The sequence below is a fragment of the Saccoglossus kowalevskii genome, chromosome 17 (genome assembly GCF_978046115.1).
Source record: "Saccoglossus kowalevskii chromosome 17, keSacKowa6.1, whole genome shotgun sequence".
In the NCBI taxonomy this organism is placed as follows: domain Eukaryota; kingdom Metazoa; phylum Hemichordata; class Enteropneusta; family Harrimaniidae; genus Saccoglossus; species Saccoglossus kowalevskii.
This window is the reverse complement of record NC_140657.1, coordinates 13,689,558-13,711,571: the sequence shown is the minus strand read 5'-3', so window position 1 is coordinate 13,711,571 and position 22,014 is coordinate 13,689,558. Positions and strand designations below refer to the sequence as shown.

Below are 22,014 nucleotides of genomic sequence, written 5' to 3'. Positions count from 1 at the left end.
CATGTGAAAGTTTCTCACCAGATTACTTGTTTTATTGTTTTAGTTTGAAGAACAAATTAACGAGTTGTTGAGGTATTATGGATGTAAATACAAATCTCAACTTAGACTTGGTTTGTTTACATTCATTGCTTAAATTTCTACAGAGCTGAGAGGATTCTGGCCTACTCTGCCCTCACTGCCAATGTATATACAAGTTTCTTTTTGACACAGAAACCATATGGCGTGTTTGAGACTAAAAACCATAACATGACAGATCTACACAGTAGTCTTCCTTGTAGGAGTTCTAATATCAGAACATTCCCCGAAATAAATATTTACAATGAAACAGTTTTCCACCACAACCAGTGAATTTTGAATTGTATACTGTAAAATACTTTTTTTTAGCTGGAATTAATTTTCGCTGAAAAGAGTTCTGGGGCATTTTGTATGGAATTGATTTTTACTGATTTTTGAAGTTGAATGTAGTATATAGGTAAAAATTTATATTCGCTGGATTTTATATTCACCAAATTATTCCTTCAGTATCAATGTAGCAACAGGAAAACAACTAATTGATAATTGATCTCTGATTCAGGCATTCTCTAAAGGTTACTGAGCATGCTACTATAATAACCTATATATCATCTGAAAGCTAAGATATAGTTGAATGCGGTAGTGCATATGTCATTATAATGCTTGTACAAAAAATAATCTGATGGCCAATTTCACTATTGTTTTTTTTTTTTACTATTCTGACTATTAGAATAGAATAGAATAGAATAGAATAGAATAGAATAGAATAGAATAGAATAGAATAGAATAGAATAGAATAGAATAGAATAGAATAGAATTGAATTGCCTTTTTACATCCTTAAAGAAATTTGACATTTCTTTTTTTTTGGTTTTTAGCATAGTAAAGTTTATTTATAATAAGTACAAAGGTTACAAAACAAACGAAAATGTATGTGTAACAATACCTAACAAATGTATTTCAAAGAATTATGCAGTTATGTATACCGGGGTACATAAAATAAGAATTATTTGAAAACACTGGTTTTTAACACTATTAGATAAGCAAATGGCCTGAAAATTGCACAGGACATTTGTAGTGCCATAGGCTGGACGACCCCCCCCCCCACTCCCTATATTTAGGGGGGCCTATGCTTGTTCCCTCATTTTTTTTGACCCTCCCTATCTAGGGAAAAGAAGAAAATTTACCCCCCCCCCTTTCACAGGCTTTTCCGATGAATTTCACCCCCTATCTAGGGAACTTTTCAGTCTAGAACTCCTTTTAAACCCCCCTTTTTTGTATATCTCGGGAAGTGTTTTGAAATACACCCCCTATTTTGAGAATCTCGGGAAAACAAGCAAAAAATACCCCCTTTTCTACGATTTTCTCGGGAAAATGTTCCCGAGACAGATCGTCAAAAAGTACCCTCTTTCCCGAGAAAATGGGAACGCGCATGCGACCCCCTATGGATCCTGAGTGGGGGGGGGGGCGATCACTTCTGAGTTTTCTTTTATCTGTCTTTGTTTTTTAGCTACAACCAATAACTACCAACATAGGCTAGCAACAACAGATTATCTAGAAATTCTGTCGTTGCTAAGAAACAAAGGCAGATAAAGAAAATCCAAACATACTGGACACTGAAAATATATCTAAAAAAACAAAACAATTGAGGTATATCTCAAATAATGGCTATGGGAGTATCGAAATGTGAATCAGGCTTCATGTATTAGCGATATGTAAGATTTAAAATATGATTTTTTTCTTTCGGTGGTCAATGGTCATCACAGCCATGTGCATTTAAATTCTGTGGAAATAAACAGCACATGTTGCGATGCACTTCCCTTTAACTATTGGAGTGTTTGTTGACTTCGTGAAGAAAATGGGTTTTTCATTCAGTTTTAATCCGTCTGTATCTCTTACCATCTCTGTAAATATCACATATGCTATTAGCCATTGCATGGCAACAGCTGACAACACTCTGCCATGTATTTCTATGGACTCTGTGCGAGCTGCTGTGGAACGCCGATTGAAGAGCCAATGAAAACAGCTAAATTCGATAAAAAAACACAAACTCAACTGAAGTAATCCTGAATAATCAAATTTATATGCGTTACACACACATGGATAATCTTGTTACACTGTTCAGGGGAGTCTCAACAACTATCCCAAAGTACCGTTTTTCTCTGAGTTTTCGGTCTTTGTTTTCACCGTGATGGTTGCCAGGCGATCAAAATTCCTGGATGTCTGCCCGAGGATAACAGATCATTAACATGTGATTAATTGATTATGTGATTTTATTTACCATAAACACACTTCTGTCATTCGCATATTAAAGTGTATACTCTAACACTAACATAACATACCTAACAGTACAAGCATTTTTATATATATTTTCATTCATAAAACTGAAATGCAAAAATATCCAAATTCTGCCATTTTTCGTGAAAATTCTGAATTTCATGTCTAAACAAATTGTTTCAAATAATTTTAAATAATCCATGAGTTTTTAGTGTTAAAACTATCTTAGTGTTTTAAGAATTTTTCAAGTCAGGGAATTTTTTTTGTAAATGAATGAATTGCTTGAGTCGCAGTGACTTGAGCAATTTGTTCAATCATGAACATCTATTTGTAGTGTGAATTTAATGCTTTACAGTATGATAAAACAACATTTCAGTCAAAATCTCCTTTGCCATGAGATAAAATAAAATATTTAATATATAAATGCACTATAATTATATAAATATTAAAACATGACACAGACATGCTTCATATAATAGTGATTATTTATTAGAATTTTTAACATAAAGAAAATGTTATAAAAATAATTAAAATTACATACATATACTGCACATGAATATTTTTTCTTTTTTACAAATTTTTTCAGAATTACTAATTTAAAATCATATAAAATATTGCATTAAAGCTCACAATATGAAGGATGGTGTTGATGGTAATGTCAATTTGAATTAAAGACAGCAAAAACAAAATCAGTTGAAAATATTTCACCTTAACTTCTCCAAATAACTTGTTAGTATTCAGAGATTTTTATTCAAAGTACATTAACTTGCTATTTTGACCAAACATTCCAGTTTACTATTACGGAAGAGTATACCAAGAGAAAATCTTTTTGGGTAATGTTTGCTCAAAAGCGTTGCGACTTCACAGTGATTTATTTTTAGCGTCATATTTGAAGTAGTACACAAGATGCAAGATGTCGAACGGCAAAATTGGGGTCTGTTAAAATGTTTGTTGGTTCAGTCAAGCATTGTGTGGACCAAAACATCGCCCACTATTCAAAACACCCCCCATGGGCAGGGTTTAGGATGGGCAGGGTATCAGTCGAATCTGGTATACAAAATTCACAGCATCATGTTTGGAGTGTATGACATGCAACAAAACATTCTAAATCCAGCTTTTTTACACTTTGCTTTGCAACGCTTTACAGGGAACGTGAGCTGGGATTAGACCGTCGTGAGACAGGTTAGTTTTACCTTACTGATAAGTACTCTGTGATTTCAGCAATACTTTTGTGTCGTCAACTTGTCATCATTATCATTGTCTCTGTTGCTTTGTTTTTGTGTTTATTTGTCTGATCTGTTTTAAATTCAGACATGTTTTAAATTATACACTCCTCATTAGTTCTATATGTATATTTTTTGTAATATTGGTGAAGACCGATTACTGGCTCCAATCTGTTATGTAGACAGTGTAGTAACCTCATGTTGTGATTCTGCATTATTTTCCTACTAAATTTTGATATTTTTTTATGTAAGATAAGACAATTCTTTATTACAACCATATTGAAAGAAATTCAATTTAGGTGAATACAAATGTAATAAAGGTATAACAAACTATTCTAAAAAAACTAAAACTATACTTATCATAAAGATACAGTAAAGAATTGAGAAGGATTGTCCATGGTTGCTAGTCCCTGTCATGAGTTTTTTTTTTGTTCAAGGATAATCAACATGACTAAAGTGGATTTTTTGGTTCAAAAATAACATGAATGTTTTGATTTTTTTTAACTTTTTGTTTTGATATGTATGCATAATGATTACAAAATTAATCAATTATTATAAAAATATTATAAAAGTATATCAGAAAAAAATCATTTGTTAACTAAACAGTAAATACATCAGGGATATATATACATATGTAAAATAGATAAATATAACAACACAAAAAACCACAAACAATATTCATTATAACGGCAGGGATTTTTTTAAATAAGGGAATAGGGGCACAGCGCCCTCATGCCATGGACATGAGCCCCTTACCCTGGGGAGCAGATCCAGGCAACCATGAAATTCTGATTGACCAGGGATCACATGTGGCCACAGTCTTCAACTGTGACCTGTCTGATAGTAATTTTGGGCCCAAGGAAGCCATAGAATGCTCTATTTTATTAACTTAGAATTATCAAAAACTCCACACCCTGGTAGGGAGAACCCTATCTCTTCCACTTGATGGTGCCACTGAATTGCAGTGCCCCCTCTTGCAGTTTTTTTTCTAGAAAAAAACCTGATAACGGTAGTTACAAACACACACACTTGAAATGTCAATCAAAATAATATTCAAAAAATATTTGAAAATGTATAGTTTATAAGTAATATTATCCAAAATAATTCTAAAATAGAATTAAGAAAGCTCTTCTAAAAAAAGTAATGTAGTCTTGAGTGATTAAAACAATTAAGGATGCATGATTTGGTGCAGGTTAGCTTCAGTTTTAATATTTCAAGAATGGTTGCCATACCAACTGATTTTATCACTTTTAATGGTCATCACAATAATTAGAGGGGGTGTGTTCTGCAGATAATACAAAATGAAAAGGAAATTTTTAAAAGAATATATACAGCATTTAATATTGCTTAAAGCAGGAGTGTTGTCACCTGTCCCAAAGGCTCATAGGTAGACACTTGTCTGTAAACAGTGACACGCTATGGCCATCTGACGCATGCGTAGGTGACGACTCTCTCGCTTAAATATTTATACATAATTTTAAACATAAGCACAATTTTTTAAAAAGTGTTTTTGAAAACAATTGGCAACATGTAATCCGGCGTCTAAATTATTTTTTCTTCTTCTTTTTCTCTTTTTTTGGCTTTTTATTCTTTACTCCGCAGATAGACATGAGACTTTTTGACATGTAATAGGGCTTCTCAGGTGTACCATCATTACGTTCTAAGTCTTCCACTGAAAAATAGTTAATTGGCATTATATGTGAGATGCTATGCAGGGGATAATATAAGATTATTACGAGGATACCTCAAAGTATGGACTAAGATGGTACAGCTGGAGTATCGACCGACGTGCAGCGGAGGTCAATGCGTGGCGTACTGTCTGAGTGCATATCTTGAGGTATTCTCGTAATAACCTTATTATTTATTATACATCTTTGCCTTCCAAGGATACATCATGGGAATGCTGAAATCCAAAATGTTTAGAACAGAATCAGTCTGGTCAAACTCTGGTGGCAGCCATGTTTGTTTTTATAATTACAAGACGCTTATGCGCTAATCATTCCATATTTGGAATTCGCATATACTCTGTAAAATACCGCAAAATTACGGCACTCTGTAACTTATGTCATTACGGTGACAGATGTATAATAATATTTTTTATTTGTATTAAATCATGCAATACATTGTACTAACTCAGACATTTTCAGTAATTGACTAATAGTTTTTTTTATAATGAATATCATAATATGGCTGCCTTTACAAAATCTACAATTTAAAATGATTGCCATTCATGTACCATATCCCAATTTCAAAACTTAATACCAACAAGGTGTAAAAAGTAAAATTGTTTTAGCCATTTTATTTGGAATTGCAAATTTAGGCAAAATTAATTTTAATTTTATTAACAATAATAATAATAAAATTGTTCAGTAATTTTACAGTATACTTACAGAAGCAAATAAAAAGTGTGTCCACGGCCATGTCATAAACACCAAAGAAACATGACGCGATTATATACGCACCAATAATAATTAACTACATAAAGCAAACAAAAAGAGAAATTATGATAACATAAATATTAATATAAAATTGTTTTTGATACAATTGATACATTTGTTATTACTTTATCTTTAACTGTTGAAAACAATCATCTTTTACTTTAATTAAAGCGGGGTAGTCTTCGCATGTTCGACATTTGTGTTGATAAACATTGATTTTCCCACAATCCAATGCGCTCTTCAAATGGAAATCACAAGTATGAGGTTTGACCTGGGTGTGACTTGCACTCAGTTTGTACTCGTTGATCTGCGCAACAGTCAAAGTTGCCATCGTTGTTTATATGAGACCCATATATCTCGCACATGCGTGGCGCAACGACTACCGTGCTTTAATGCCATGATTTCCCACCATTATATGTCCACATTTTTTGTATTTTTTTGTAATTTTGTTTTTTTTAAGACCAAATGGACTTAAATTCCTTTGATACATTTTTTACTAAAACATGGCAATAATTATGCAAATTTGTGGGTAAACAGTGTGGAAAGTGGGCGTTGGTATTCAAATTTTGACTGTAGTATAATGAATATTTTGATACATATATGCAAATTTATGTACTGGGTTTACCGGGGTATATCATGTTTTCAATCAAGTTCTCACCAGAAAGTACACATTTTCTGTACTTTTACTAAAAAAATATGTTGGACCAAAACAAAATCTGTTGTTATTCATTCAGTTCTTCACCACACTTTAGAGTACAACAAGAAATGAAAATCAATAAGAAAGTTTGCAGATCTGTTCATCACATTTATAATTTAAAACTCAAGTTGATTTTTTTACCAAGAATGGTACCCAGACATAGTTGAGATCTGGCATGACGACAACATCGGAATCTTCAATAAAGGTGACTTGTCCACTCAAGATGTAGAAAGCAGGTAAGATCACTGTCAACACAACCAATAGTTTTCCCAAAAATAACAAAAAACTTGTCATTCCATTCAATACAGCAGCTCTACAAATAAGAAAAGAAAATTAACATGTTAGTTCTTATTATTCTGTTACACATACATTGTATAGCTCTATTTAGTGCAGAAAACTTTCATACACGGTTCAAATTTTCGAAAATCAGGAAACCAAATTTTATTATTTATTACAAAAGAGGAAGTATTGTAACAGCACAATGATGAACTTTCTCAGATAAAAAGGAAAACAATTTTAACGAATCTAATTAATTATCAGCCTAAGAGTTTGAATTGCACTGAAAATAATTACCATAATACTAATACTCATTCTTACTGCACATACTTTCCGTACTCTCAGTTGCCTGACAATATTATATCCCATAATACTAACCTGACAATGTTTCTCATTAATAACGAAAATACAGTTTTCGCAGAAGTGCAAAAATTCTCTCCATAAACAGCAATCTACAAAGAATATTCAAAACAAAATTTACATTATTTTGTTGCCATAAAGTCTATTTATGTTCTGCAAAGTGATCTTTACATATGTCTAGAACCAATGGCCAATTTATTTTTAATGGCTTGGCAGTTATTTACTGTAGAATACTTTATTTTAGTTGGAATTAATTTGGCTGAAAAGATTATTTGGGTGTTTTGTATGGAATTTATTTTCACTGATTTTTATAAGTTGAATGTGAAATATAAGTAAAAAAAGTATATTCGCTGGAGTTTATTTTCACGAAATCATCCCTTCAGCAAAAATAAATTCTAAGCAAAAATAAAGTATTCTACAGCATGTAATAAGAAATGTGTTCCTAATTAAGCTTGCATATGTTTATCTAATCACTGTGAGTTTGCATTTATCACATTTTATTTCAAACCATTATGTTGAGGATGTCCTACAGTGGCAATAATGTTTATAATTAGCCTACAGTATACTTATATGACTGAAGAAAGGCCAGAATTCATTTTACATTATGTTGAAGATCAGTCTCAATAATACATGCGGCTTTCTTACCTCGATATAAGCATTCCGATTGAGAAATCTTAGAAATTTTTCCAAACACCAGAAGCAGCATTTCATACATTTGAACATGAACTTGCAACACGCATTATCAACACCTGAAAAACAAGTGAGTGAAATTATGTATAAAACTATAACTAGTTTTTTCTATACATGTTGCAATTAAGTTGCAGCATTTGTGTAGCTTTTTCCATACATGTTACAATTAAGTTGCAGCATTTGTGTAGCTTTTTCTATACATGTTACAATTAAGTTGCAGCATTTGTGTAGCTTTTTCTATACATGTTACAATTAAGTTGCAGCATTTGTGTAGCTTTTTGCTATACATGTTACAGTTAAGTTGCAGCATTTGTGTAGTTTTTACTATACATGTTACAATTAAGTTGCAGCATTTGTGTAGCTTTTTCTATACATGTTACAATTAAGTTGCAGCATTTGTGTAGCTTTTTCTATACATGTTACAATTAAGTTGCAGCATTTGTGTAGCTTTTTCTATACATGTTACGATTAAGTTGCAGCATTTGTGTAGCTTTTTCTATACATGTTACAATTAAGTTGCAGCAATTGCGTAGCTTTTTCTATACATGTTACAATTAAGTTGCAGCATTTGTGTAGTTTTTGCTATACATGTCACAATTAAGTTGCAGCATTTGTGTAGCTTTTTCTATACATGTTACAATTAAGTTGCAGCTTTTGTGCAGCTTTTTCTATACATGTTACGATTAAGTTGCAGCTTTTGTGCAGCTTTTTCTATACATGTTACGATTATGTTGCAGCATTTGTGTAGCTTTTTCTATACATGTTACAATTAAGTTGCAGCTTTTGTGTAGCTTTTTCTATACATGTTACAATTAAGTTGCAGCATTTGTGTAGCTTTTTGCTATACATGTTACAGTTAAGTTGCAGCATTTGTGTAGCTTTTTCTATACATGTTACAATTAAGTTGCAGCATTTGTGTAGCTTTTTCTATACATGTTACAATTAAGTTGCAGCATTTGTGTAGCTTTTTCTATAATGTTACAATTAAGTTGCAGCATTTGTGTAGCTTTTTCTATACATGTTACAATTATGTTGCAGCATATGTGTAGCTTTTTGCTATACATGTTACAGTTAAGTTGCAGCATTTGTGTAGCTTTTTCTATACATGTTACAATTAAGTTGCAGCATTTGTGTAGCTTTTTCTATAATGTTACAATTAAGTTGCAGCATTTGTGTAGCTTTTTCTATACATGTTACAATTAAGTTGCAGCTTTTGTGCAGCTTTTTCTATACATGTTACAATTAAGTTGCAGCATTTGTGTAGCTTTTTGCTATACATGTTACAGTTAAGTTGCAGCATTTGTGTAGCTTTTTCTATACATGTTACAATTATGTTGCAGCATATGTGTAGCTTTTTCTATACATGTTACAATTAAGTTGCAGCATTTGTGTAGCTTTTTGCTATACATGTTACAGTTAAGTTGCAGCATTTGTGTAGCTTTTTCTATACATGTTACAATTAAGTTGCAGCATTTGTGTAGCTTTTTCTATACATGTTACAATTAAGTTGCAGCATTTGTGTAGCTTTTTCTATAATGTTACAATTAAGTTGCAGCATTTGTGTAGCTTTTTCTATAATGTTACAATTAAGTTACAGCATTTGTGTAGCTTTTTCTATAATGTTACAATTAAGTTACAGCATTTGTGTAGCTTTTTCTATACATGTTACAATTAAGTTACAGCATTTGTGTAGCTTTTTCTATAATGTTACAATTAAGTTGCAGCATTTGTGTAGCTTTTTCTATACATGTTACAATTAAGTTACAGCATTTGTGTAGCTTTTGCTATACATGTTACAATTAAGTTGCAGCATTTGTGTAGCTTTTTCTATACATGTTACAATTAAGTTACAGCATTTGTGTAGCTTTTTCTATACATGTTACAATTAAGTTGCAGCATTTGTGTAGCTTTTTCTATACATGTTACAATTAAGTTGCAGCATTTGTGTAGCTTTTTCTATACATGTTACAATTAAGTTACAGCATTTGTGTAGCTTTTTCTATACATGTTACAATTAAGTTACAGCATTTGTGTAGCTTTTTCTATAATGTTACAATTAAGTTGCAGCATTTGTGTAGCTTTTTCTATACATGTTACAATTAAGTTGCAGCATTTGTGTAGCTTTTGCTATACATGTTACAATTAAGTTGCAGCATTTGTGTAGCTTTTTCTATACATGTTACAATTAAGTTGCAGCATTTTTGTAGCTTTTTCTATACATGTTACAATTAAGTTGCAGCTTTTGTGCAGCTTTTTCTATACATGTTACGATTATGTTGCAGCCTTTGTGCAGCTATTTATATACATGTTACAATTAAGTTGCAGCATTTGTGCAGCTATTTATATACATGTTACAATTAAGTTGCAGCATTTGTGTAGCTTTTTCTATACATGTTACAATTAAGTTGCAGCATTTGTGTAGCTTTTTCTGTACATGTTACAAAATACAATTAAGTTGCAGCATTTGTGCAGCTATTTATATACATGTTACAATTAAGTTGCAGCACTCGTGCAGCTATTTATATACATGTTACAATTAAGTTGCAGTACTTGTGCAGCTATTTATATACATGTTACATTTAAGTTGCAGCATTTGTGCAGCTATTTATATACATGTTACAATTAAGTTGCAGCACTTGTGCAGCTATTTATATACATGTTACAATTAAGTTGCAGCACTCGTGCAGCTATTTATATACATGTTACAATTAAGTTGCAGCACTTGTGCAGCTATTTATATACATGTTACATTTAAGTTGCAGCATTTGTGCAGCTATTTATATACATGTTACAATTAAGTTGCAGCACTTGTGCAGCTATTTATATACATGTTACAATTAAGTTGCAGCACTCGTGCAGCTATTTATATACATGTTACAATTAAGTTGCAGCACTTGTGCAGCTATTTATATACATGTTACAATTAAGTTGCAGCACTTGTGCAGCTATTTATATACATGTTACATTTAAGTTGCAGCATTTGTGCAGCTATTTATATACATGTTACAATTAAGTTGCAGCACTTGTGCAGCTATTTATATACATGTTACAATTAAGTTGCAGCACTCGTGCAGCTATTTATATACATGTTACAATTAAGTTGCAGCACTCGTGCAGCTATTTATATACATGTTACAATTAAGTTGCAGCATTTGTGCAGCTATTTATATACATGTTACAATTAAGTTGCAGCATTTGTGCAGCTATTTGTATACATGTTACAATTAAGTTGCAGCACTTGTGCAGCTATTTATATACATGTTACAATTAAGTTGCAGCATTTGTGCAGCTATTTATATACATGTTACAATTAAGTTGCAACACTTGTGCAGCTATTTATATACATGTTACATTTAAGTTGCAGCATTTGTGCAGCTATTTATATACATGTTACAATTAAGTTGCAACACTTGTGCAGCTATTTATATACATGTTACAATTAAGTTGCAGCATTTGTGCAGCTTTTTCTATACATGTTACAATTAAGTTGCAGCATTTGTGTAGCTTTTTCTATACATGTTACAATTAAGTTGCAGCATTTGTGCAGCTATTTATATACATGTTACAATTAAGTTGCAGCACTTGTGCAGCTATTTATATACATGTTACAATTAAGTTGCAGCATTTGTGCAGCTATTTATATACATGTTACAATTAAGTTGCAGCATTTGTGCAGCTATTTATATACATGTTACAATTAAGTTGCAGCATTTGTGCAGCTATTTATATACATGTTACAATTAAGTTGCAGCATTTGTGTAGTTTTTACTATACATGTTACAATTAAGTTGCAGCATTGGTGCAGCTATTTATATACATGTTACAATTAAGTTGCAGCATTTGTGTAGTTTTTACTATACATGTTACAATTAAGTTGCAGCATTGGTGCAGCTATTTATATACATGTTACAATTAAGTTGCAGCATTTGTGTAGTTTTTACTATACATGTTACAATTAAGTTGCAGCATTGGTGCAGCTATTTATATACATGTTACAATTAAGTTGCAGCATTGGTGCAGCTATTTATATACATGTTACAATTAAGTTGCAGCATTGGTGCAGCTATTTATATACATGTTACAATTAAGTTGCAGCATTGGTGCAGCTATTTATATACATGTTACAATTAAGTTGCAGCATTTGTGCAGCTATTTATATACATGTTACAATTAAGTTGCAGCATTGGTGCAGCTATTTATATACATGTTACAATTAAGTTGCAGCATTTGTGTAGCTTTTGCTATACATGTTACAATTAAGTTGCAGCATTGGTGCAGCTATTTATATACATGTTACAATTAAGTTGCAGCATTGGTGCAGCTATTTATATACATGTTACAATTAAGTTGCAGCATTTGTGTAGCTTTTGCTATACATGTTACAATTAAGTTGCAGCATTTGTGTAGCTTTTTCTATACATGTTACAATTAAGTTGCAGCATTTGTGCAGCTATTTATATACTTACTGAATTTTTTCTCCAGCAGTTGTAGAAACCATCTGATGAATCGTAAAAACGTCAACACCAGAGAACCAAATGCTAGAGAACCTAGATGATACCTGGTAAATATGCACATCTATTATAAATATCATCAGTACCCTTTCTAAAACTATATACACTGTACACACCAAATAATCTATATGCATTAATTGCTTAGTACAATTTTTGTTGTACGCTCATCGTATTGCCTGGTCGCTGAAAGACTCAACAGACAAGCCAAATAAAGTGCATCAGTCGAAGATGTATTAAATTAGGATTTGTTATTGAAGATTAAAAAGCATTGATTTGTGAATTAAACAAAACACTCTATATTTAACATTTCTTATTAACTAGGTTGCAATATTACCCGATAAGTACCTATAGCTATCAGAGAAAATAGGTATAAATAAAACCAAGGTTATACTTATTCTTTCGCAGAATTTAGAACTGAAAGTTTGTGTTCAGAAAAATCTGAACATTACAAACTGTTTGAGAGATTGTGGAATATTGGCGCAAATTATTTTTTTTACTATGTGTAGAACTGAAACAATGTGATTTTTCTTTACTCTTTTTTTTTCTTTTTTTTTTACTCTTACTCGTTTTTTTGTTTTCAAACCTTTTTAGTTCCACACTATATACACCCAACTACTGTAAAATACTTTATTTTCGCTATTTTCGCTGAGGTAATGATTCAGTGAAAATAAAATCCAGCGAATATACTTTTTTTTCTATATTTTACATTTAACTCGCCAAAAATCAGTGAAAATAAATTGCATACAAAACACCCAAAGAGTGTTTTTCAGCGAAAATTAATTCCAGCTAAAATAAAGTATTTCACAGTATACCAATATTTCATATATGCAAATGACTTGCCTGATAGAGCGCCACATTGATCGTATCACAGGGAGAGACTTGATATCGTCAGGCTTGGTAAACGCCCAATAATATGAAGCAAAGGCTCCCGCCAGTGACATTTCCCCAAATGCCATCACAAGATTCAGTAACCAGACCAATGCAAAGAGATTGTAGAACTGAAGAACCCATATATAAGATTCCCAATAATAGTCCCCTGTCCAGACACACCGTGCAGTATCTGACAGGCCGCTCATATTGTAAAAACTCTATGAAATGAATAACAAAATTTGATGTTACAAAATTATAAAATTTCAGTGACAAAAACAAAATTGTCTATGTGTGTGAGCCATTTCTTCGCATTGCCAAAATAATGATATTTTATCGTGTGCTTTTCAATAAATCTCTTTGTTAAACCATAGATGAAATAAATATCTTGGTCTTGATCAAATTTTAGAAAAAAAAAAGATGGAAAAAGTTATCATTTATTAGTATTTTTTATTCTGTGAAAAATGACAAAAGTAAAATGGCATCCAATTATAGGATTTTCAGTTTGTATCTCTGAAGAGTGTTTTGTGTCTACACAATTTAACCTATACAAATAAAAAGAACTTACATCTGGCTCACAAGATGTTCCATTTGCCATATGAAAATCTGGTGACGCATTCTGGACGGTGTAAGTCGGTGTACTAATGGTTGCCAGGAAACTAATATTTGTTTCAAGTTAAGAAATTAATCTATTGTTAAATCAAATTTAATTTTTTTTTTTTTTAAATTGAAAATATATTATGAAATGTCATATCATCAAATTTTGATATCATAAAAAACTTACAGTTCTTGACTATCATGTAAACTAACAAATTGAATATATTTTACACATGTAGCATGGGACCCACATCAAACGTATTTGGTGCGATGATTGTGATGCTTTAACATCATTTAATTTTAAACTTTTTATAATTATTTAATGAATATTACATAAAACTCATCATATTGTTAGAAAGTAGATTTTAAACACAACAAATATTGTTGGGGCAGACTGTGATTTCTCACAACTCAAATTTTATAAATCTTTTCTTGGTACGTCTTGCGACTGATTGTATTATGATAATACCGTAAAATCTGTATTAGAAGCTGGGTCCCTAATAAAATAACGAAAAAAATACCAATTTCTCATAATACTTGTAGATGTTCTAATAGAAACTGCATCCTCTCTGTTGCATTGTACCATTTTAATGAAAAACGCGGCTTTTAATACAGATTTTACAGTAGTCTTCTAAATTTAAAATACTGTAAAATGACTAATTTTCACTGGGTTTAAATTTCACTGATTTACCATTTCAGGCATATTCAGTGGGTTTTAAATTCGCGGTTTCGTCATTTAGATAATGTGTTCTATGCTAAATTTTACATATTCACTGGGTTTTAATTTAGCGCATTTTCCAGTCAGCGAAATAAGCTAAATTAAAACCCAGTGAATAATTACCCCCTTTACAGTATTAGACACGCTAAACAAAACATTCTTAACCAACCAATCACAGCATAAATATATATTCAATTTATCAACATTTTAAGGAATTATAATTCATGCCCTGTTATCACCATACAGTAATGAAAGGGGGGGGCAAGGGTTATTTTCGTTCAACGTAATTGCAATATTTTTTTGTTCGTACAACGTAAATTGAAAAAATAAATTCCGTAATTCTGTAATCACAGGCTAGACGTACAACGTAATCAATCAAATATTTTTTTTGTACACTGTAAAAATGTGTAATTTTTCTTGGTACGTACAAGAATTTACATCCAAATAAAAAAAGTCGTAAAGAATAATCCAGGGAAACTACATTTTCGAAACTGTGAAACGACTAGATGACACAATTCACTGCAAAATTCAATTTTCACTGTAAACTGTAAAAACGTCTTTTTTTCCTTGTAAATTGTAAAAAAGCCCTTTTTATTTCCCGTAAAACTGTACCAGCTACCCCCCTTGCCCCCCCCTCAGTAATGTGCATTCCCTAATACTGGCATACGATTGGCAGAGAAATAAGCTTTACTATAAGGAACGGCACAAAAAGCTCAAAGTTGAAGGTGCATTCTGCAACTTAGAAGCTTCAATTACACTTTTTGGTAAAATATAAAGGATACAATGTCAGTGTTGCCCAGAGTACCAATACAAAGATTTCAAGAACGAATGGAATCAATGGAAAGAAGAGTGTATACATCATATAACCAATAGCCCTAGAAAAATACAAGGATATTTCATGGAGTATATTTGGGGGGGGGTAACTACCGGGGTACTGCACACATATTAAATATTCTTTTTACTACTTTATACTAAAATATGCTTGGATATTTAGAGTAGTAACAAATTCCCATTTCCGGTCCAGTGAGACTTAAAATACACCAAGAATATTCACTTTTGAGATATAATTTTTGGTATGAGCTGGTTCTTGGATATTTCAACTTCGTCATCCTGTAATTCGTTAAGTAATTCAAACTTCCCAGATTGCATAAAAACGGAAAGTTTACCAGTAATAAAAACATGATTATTGATGAGGTTAGATAGCAATATACTATTAAGCAAACCTGCTGGCTTCAGCTATCAGGGCAATTGCTAGTTTTATCCTTTTTCTCAGGAATAATAGAAGCAGAAACAATATCAGAAAAATAATACCCAATGCAATACCTGGAAAAATCAAAAAAAAAAAAAATCAAATGTTTCAGTATTTGAAAACAGAAATTTATTTAAAGAATCTGGAAACTGCAAACTTTTCTGAACAATTAGAATGCTGAAAGTTATGGTTGCATGCAAATTATCATATAAACAACTATTATTATTGGTTGATGAAAATCATGTGATAAGAATTGTTAAACATCATTGGTTGATATTGGTCACATGATGGTAATCCTTTAAAATGATTGGTCAGTTATGACTATACTGATAGCCAAGGTGATGTCACGGTACATACCAACTCCCAGCCAAATATTAGACATTGTTTCCCAATTATCATAGTCAGTGATCTGTCCATTTTCTTCTGCTTCTACCAACTCATTGTAATTGTAAAAACAATACACAGTCACTAAAAAATGACAAAGGATATGTGATGATTCAGCTGAGAAATTCAAGACAAGCACAATTACTGTAAAATCTGTCTTATAAACTGTGGCTTCTATTAAAATGGTTCAATGCAACAGAGGGGATGCAGCTTCTGTTAGAGCATCAACACATATGTGAAATGAAAAATTTTTGAAATGATAATATTTTGATATATTAACACAAAATAAACAAAGATTTAATTGTTGTTGTTGGTCTAATCAATTCTAAAATTCACCAGCGAATGGTCTTTAAAAGTCAATTTAAAGCGGGGAAGTCAGATGGCCATAGCGTGTCATTGTTTACAAACAACCGTCTGCCTATGAGCCTTTGCGTTTTTAGCATGTGTTGTTATCGTCGCTTGGGACTTAATTCCCGGGCATGCGCAGGTGACGACCCTCCCGCTTTAAGAAAGAGAAAAAAAGTCTTACCAACAGCAAGTAGACCCATCACAACAAATATGATGACAAATACCATAATCCTAGCCAGCCATCTCATTAATACTATGAATAGAAATGAGACTATAGCAGCAAATAACAGACCTCTGAAAAACAATGCAAGAGCGTCATCAGTGGTGAATTTAGAGGGGTCTCACAATGCAAGAGCGTCATCAGTGGTGAATTTAGAGGGGTCTCACAATGCAAGAGCGTCATCAGTGGTGAATTTAGAGAGATCCCACAATGCAAGAGTGTCATCAGTGATGGATTTAGAGAGATCCCACAATGCAAGAGTGTCATCAATGATGGATTTAGAGGGGTCCCACAATGCAAGAGTGTCATCAGTGATGGATTTAGAGGGCTCCCATAATGCAAGAGTGTCATCAGTGGTGGATTTAGAGAGCTCCCACAATGCAAGAGTGTCATCAGTGATAGATTTAGAGGGGTCCCACAATGCAAGAGTGTCATCAGTGATGGATTTAGAGGGGTCCCACAATGCAAGAGTGTCATCAGTGATGGATTTAGAGGGGTCCCACAATGCAAGAGTGTCATCAGTGATGGATTTAGAGAGGTCCCACAATGCAAGAGTGTCATCAGTGATGGATTTAGAGAGGTCCCACAATGTAAGAGTGTCATCAGTGATGGATTTAGAGAGGTCCCACAATGCAAGAGTGTCATCAGTGATGGATTTAGAGGGGTCCCACAATGCAAGAGTGTCATCAGTGATGGATTTAGAGGGGTCCCACAATGCAAGAGTGTCATCAGTGATGGATTTAGAGGGGTCCCACAATGCAAGAGTGTCATCAGTGATGGATTTAGAGAGGTCCCACAATGCAAGAGTGTCATCAGTGATGGATTTAGAGGGGTCCCACAATGCAAGAGTGTCATCAGTGATGGATTTAGAGGGGTCCCACAATGCAAGAGTGTCATCAGTGATAGATTTAGAGAGGTCCCACAATGCAAGAGTGTCATCAGTGATGGATTTAGAGGGCTCCCATAATGCAAGAGTGTCATCAGTGGTGGATTTAGAAAGCTCCCACAATGCAAGAGTGTCATCAGTGATAGATTTAGAGGGGTCCCACAATGCAAGAGTGTCATCAAACCAACCCAAAACACAAGTCCTCGTTTTACGAGTACAGTCCTAATGTCAACATTTGAAACATAATCACACTTTGTTGAGAATGGAACATATACTCTATAACTCTGAAATTTCTAAAATTGTGTATTATCGATACATATACAATAATTGACTAATTGTTTTCAATAAAAACATTTACAAATTTATCCAGATATACAAATATGACATTTAATTTCAAAAAGTTCATAATATTTCTCTCATCTACCAATACTTACATTGCAAGAAACCACAGAGATGCAATGACATCATCAATGACTTGACCACCAATAGCTATCACACTGTAAGAAAATACTTAAAGTCAACATTTGAACTTTGACCTTGATTGCATTTACTGTAAAATACTTTATTTTAGCTGGAATTAATTTTCACTGAAAAGACTTTTTTTGCGTTTTGTATGGAATTTATTTTCACTGATTTTTGATGAGTTGAAAGTAAAGTTTAGGAAAAAGGTATTATTCGCTGGATTTTATTTTAACTGATTCTTCCCTTTAGCAAAAATTGCATAAATTAATTCGAAGTGAAAATAAGTATTTCACAGTACCTTACTTCTTAAACTTTAATATAATAATAATAATAACAAATTTCTTAAGTGATGTTCATTGTGTCAAACATGAATACAAATCATATATATATTATAAAAAAAAGTTTTCAAAATACTTTAAAAATAATTTGTAATACCAGTAAAATCGGAATTAAATGAAGAGCTGTCTTCTAAACAGATGAGTTCTCAGATTTCTCTTAAAAATATTGATTTTGATTGACTGACGAATGGAAAGTGGAAGTTCATCCAACAAAAGGGGGCATAATTGCTTTGGCTTATGTTGCATTTGCCCTACATTTATTGCATTTATTTAAAGCAGGGGAGTCATTGCCTGCGCATGCGTCAGATGGCCATAACGTGTCATTGTTTACAAACAAGGGTTTACCCATGAGCCTTTGTGTTTTTAGCGTGTGTTGTTCTCATCGCTTGGGACTCAATTCCCGCGCATGCCCAGGTGACTACCCTCTCGCTTTAATGCTGGATCATTGAAAAATGGATTACTAGTATTTTGACAAACCTTCTAGTAAGTGCATGTACTATTATATCAAGCAACATTAACAAAATTAGAAAATTCTATTTGTATTCAAATCTTGAAACTTACGAATCAATCGCGTCTAAATCCTCTTCCGTTAAAGTTTGGTTGTTTGGTAATGTGGAGTTGACAACCTCGGCAGGAAGTGGTTCACCACTTAGAATAAAATCTGGAACACATCTTCCATCACCTGTAAGCATACGAGAATTATATTCAATCATCAAATATTTGCATAAACTGTTATTCTTAAGTTTGATAAAAATTTTGCCTATTTTCATTTTGATGATAATTGTGGACCAAGTAGACATAAGCCCGCATTGGCTACAGGTTTTAAAGGGCGGTAGTCATCGCCCGACGCATGCGCGAGATATATGGGTCTCATATAAACAAAGATGGCGGATATGACAGTTTAGATGTTACAAAGCTTTAATTTGGTATTTTTAGGTGACTGGAGGTATCAAGAGGTAATAAGTGCAAGTCGCACCCAGGTCAAACCTCATACTTGTGATTTCGATTAAAAGAGTACATTGGATTGTGGGAAAATCAATGTTTATCAACACAAATGTCGCACATGCATAGCACGATGACCACCGCCCTTTAATTAAATTGTGGTCAAAAATATGAAAAATATTATGTTAATTTTATTTTGTTAAATATGGCTAAAAAATATTTTTCTTGCATTAAAAGGACATTTTATTGTCATGTGAATTTTGAATCCCAGTGAAATATTCACAAAATTTCTTTCTCCAATTTTTTTGCCTACTGGAAATTCAATTTTTTAAAGTTTAAACTTAACCCCCCAAAAGTTCAGCATTATTATCACCATTTAAAAAGTTAACAGTTTTTCTTTTTTTCTTTTTTGCTTGCTGCCATATAATGAACGCTCAGCAAAATAAGTTCAGATCTTTTTTGAGTCTATGTTTAGCAAGACAGGTTACAAAAATAGTAAATCTCTATTTGTGTCTAATCTACTAATTTCAATAAGGAATTTTGAATATGCGACTACATCAGTTAAGCCAGGGTGAATTTAAAATGTCAATAAAAAGTAAAACAATCACGGAAATATAAATATAATTTTTCTAATACACAAAACAAGAAATCCCCTTTTCCCCATTGTTAGACAAAACCTCTTCTAATCCCAAATCACTAGTTGAATATGATAACAAATTTGAAAAAAAATAATGAAATAAATAAATAATAGTTACTAAGTGAGCTTGCTAAATAGTATGCGGCGCAGTCTTCATCCTCAAACAACTCAGCTGGAGACTAAAATCAAACAAAAACAATTTATTTTAAAAAAATTGATATTTAGTTTTTTGTAATGGGGACTGTGATTATAGAATATGACATGCTGTGTTCATATAACAAGGGTACGTCACATACCTTTCCGGACGTAGCGGGATCTATATGATATTTGCATATGAATTTATCCCATCTGACGTTGGTAGGATTCGTTAAGTACCTGGATTCTTCTTCGTAACCATTCCAGTTCTCTGTCGGGCATTCCTCAATACATACCTTAACAACGAAAAAAAATTAAAGGGCTGTAGTCGTCGCGCCACGCATGCGCGACATATATGGATCTCATATAAACAAAGATGGTGACTTTGACTGTTGGGCAGATCAAAGGCGTTACCAAGCTTTTTTAGGTGATTGTAAGGTATCGAATGAGTCACCGGTGGTAAATAGTGCAAGTCGTGCCCAGGTCGAACCTCATACTTGTGATTTCCATTAGAAGAGCGCATTGAATTATGGGAAAATCAATGTTTATCAACACAAATTCGCACATGCGCAGCGTGACGACTAACGCTCGTTAATGAAAAATCTGTTAAATTTGCAGTTGCTGAAAATTACTTATTTAGTTTTTTTGTTGATAATTCTACATAATAAATTTTTTAAGTCTAAAAACTTTTGTGCTTACTTGCGGTGTATCACATTCTATGGTCAACTCATTGTTCTCTGTCTCTTCTGAGCATGCTTTGAAGTCAAAGTAAAAAAGACATGGACTATCCCTGTAAACAACAATTTGTATCAAATTACTTAATTTTCTACCCTCTGGTGTTGGAAACAGTTTATAACAAAAATAAATAACAATTCATTATAAATGTTATGATGCCTTATAGTGTATTTGGTCAACTCTATAGTTGGAAATACTTAGTTCTTTTGTTTTTAATATTATATATTTTATTATACTGTAAAATGATTAATATTCACCGGGTTTAAATTTCGCTGATTTTGCATTTCAGGTATATTCAGTGAGTTTTAAATTCACGGTTTTACCATTTAGATAATGTGTTCTATGCTAAATTTTACATATTCACTGGGTTTCAATTTAGCGCATTTTCTAGTCAGCGAAATAAGCAAAATTAAAACCCAGTGAATAATTAATTCTTTTATATAATCAAGTTAAAATGACATTTTTAAACGTTTCATGAAATGAGAAAAAAAAATTAGCAAAAACATACTCAACATCAACCCCGCAAATCTGGCCTAGAGAATCTGCTTTGTAAAAAAGTTTGTCTGGATCACCCACAGTGTAACCTGAAAAACAAGACATGAAATGTCACAGTCCCCGTTATTTGATTATAAAGTAGTACAAGGAACATCTGCAAACAGGTGAATGAATATGTACTCTATGTGGGTACAACTCATCATAAAGTGATTTCCCATAATCTAGTTTTGTACTGACAACTAAGAACTTCCACTGACCCATGTTCAGAATCTCAGAGTACACAAGTGCAACAAAACTATTTGTCATACATGTATACTTGCTCAAGAAACTGCATTCATAAATCTGAGTGAACCTTGATGTACATGACTTCTTTGTTAATCAGGTATATTACCAGGACCTGGGTTTGTTTCAACATCACCACTGGGCATCAGAATCATTCTCATGTTGTCAAATACAATTTTTTATTAATACAGTAAGGTTTATTATTTAAAATGTATTCATTGTACATAGAACAACATC

At 32.5% G+C, this 22,014-nt stretch overlaps 1 protein-coding gene across 1 annotated transcript in view; it reads right to left on the bottom strand.

The window, feature by feature from the left end:
* Positions 1 to 4,961: 4,961 nt before the first annotated feature.
* The window catches only part of LOC102807122 (choline transporter-like protein 2), a 30,727-nt gene continuing 13,674 nt past the window's right edge, over positions 4,962 to 22,014 (bottom strand). Inside the window, exons 4-22 of the mRNA XM_085492290.1 lie at positions 21,509 to 21,584; positions 21,096 to 21,098; positions 20,965 to 21,049; positions 20,427 to 20,561; positions 20,249 to 20,309; positions 19,113 to 19,233; positions 18,186 to 18,248; positions 16,827 to 16,939; positions 16,271 to 16,381; positions 15,888 to 15,987; positions 15,447 to 15,539; positions 13,918 to 14,008; positions 13,323 to 13,570; positions 12,437 to 12,529; positions 7,927 to 8,032; positions 7,300 to 7,373; positions 6,787 to 6,958; positions 5,901 to 5,985; positions 4,962 to 5,182 (exon numbers count right to left, since the gene is read on the bottom strand). Coding sequence (XP_085348416.1) covers positions 5,058 to 5,182; positions 5,901 to 5,985; positions 6,787 to 6,958; positions 7,300 to 7,373; positions 7,927 to 8,032; positions 12,437 to 12,529; positions 13,323 to 13,570; positions 13,918 to 14,008; positions 15,447 to 15,539; positions 15,888 to 15,987; positions 16,271 to 16,381; positions 16,827 to 16,939; positions 18,186 to 18,248; positions 19,113 to 19,233; positions 20,249 to 20,309; positions 20,427 to 20,561; positions 20,965 to 21,049; positions 21,096 to 21,098; positions 21,509 to 21,584 — 1,955 coding nt within the window. The 3' untranslated portion in view covers positions 4,962 to 5,057. The remainder of the gene's footprint in view (positions 5,183 to 5,900; positions 5,986 to 6,786; positions 6,959 to 7,299; positions 7,374 to 7,926; positions 8,033 to 12,436; positions 12,530 to 13,322; positions 13,571 to 13,917; positions 14,009 to 15,446; positions 15,540 to 15,887; positions 15,988 to 16,270; positions 16,382 to 16,826; positions 16,940 to 18,185; positions 18,249 to 19,112; positions 19,234 to 20,248; positions 20,310 to 20,426; positions 20,562 to 20,964; positions 21,050 to 21,095; positions 21,099 to 21,508; positions 21,585 to 22,014) is intronic.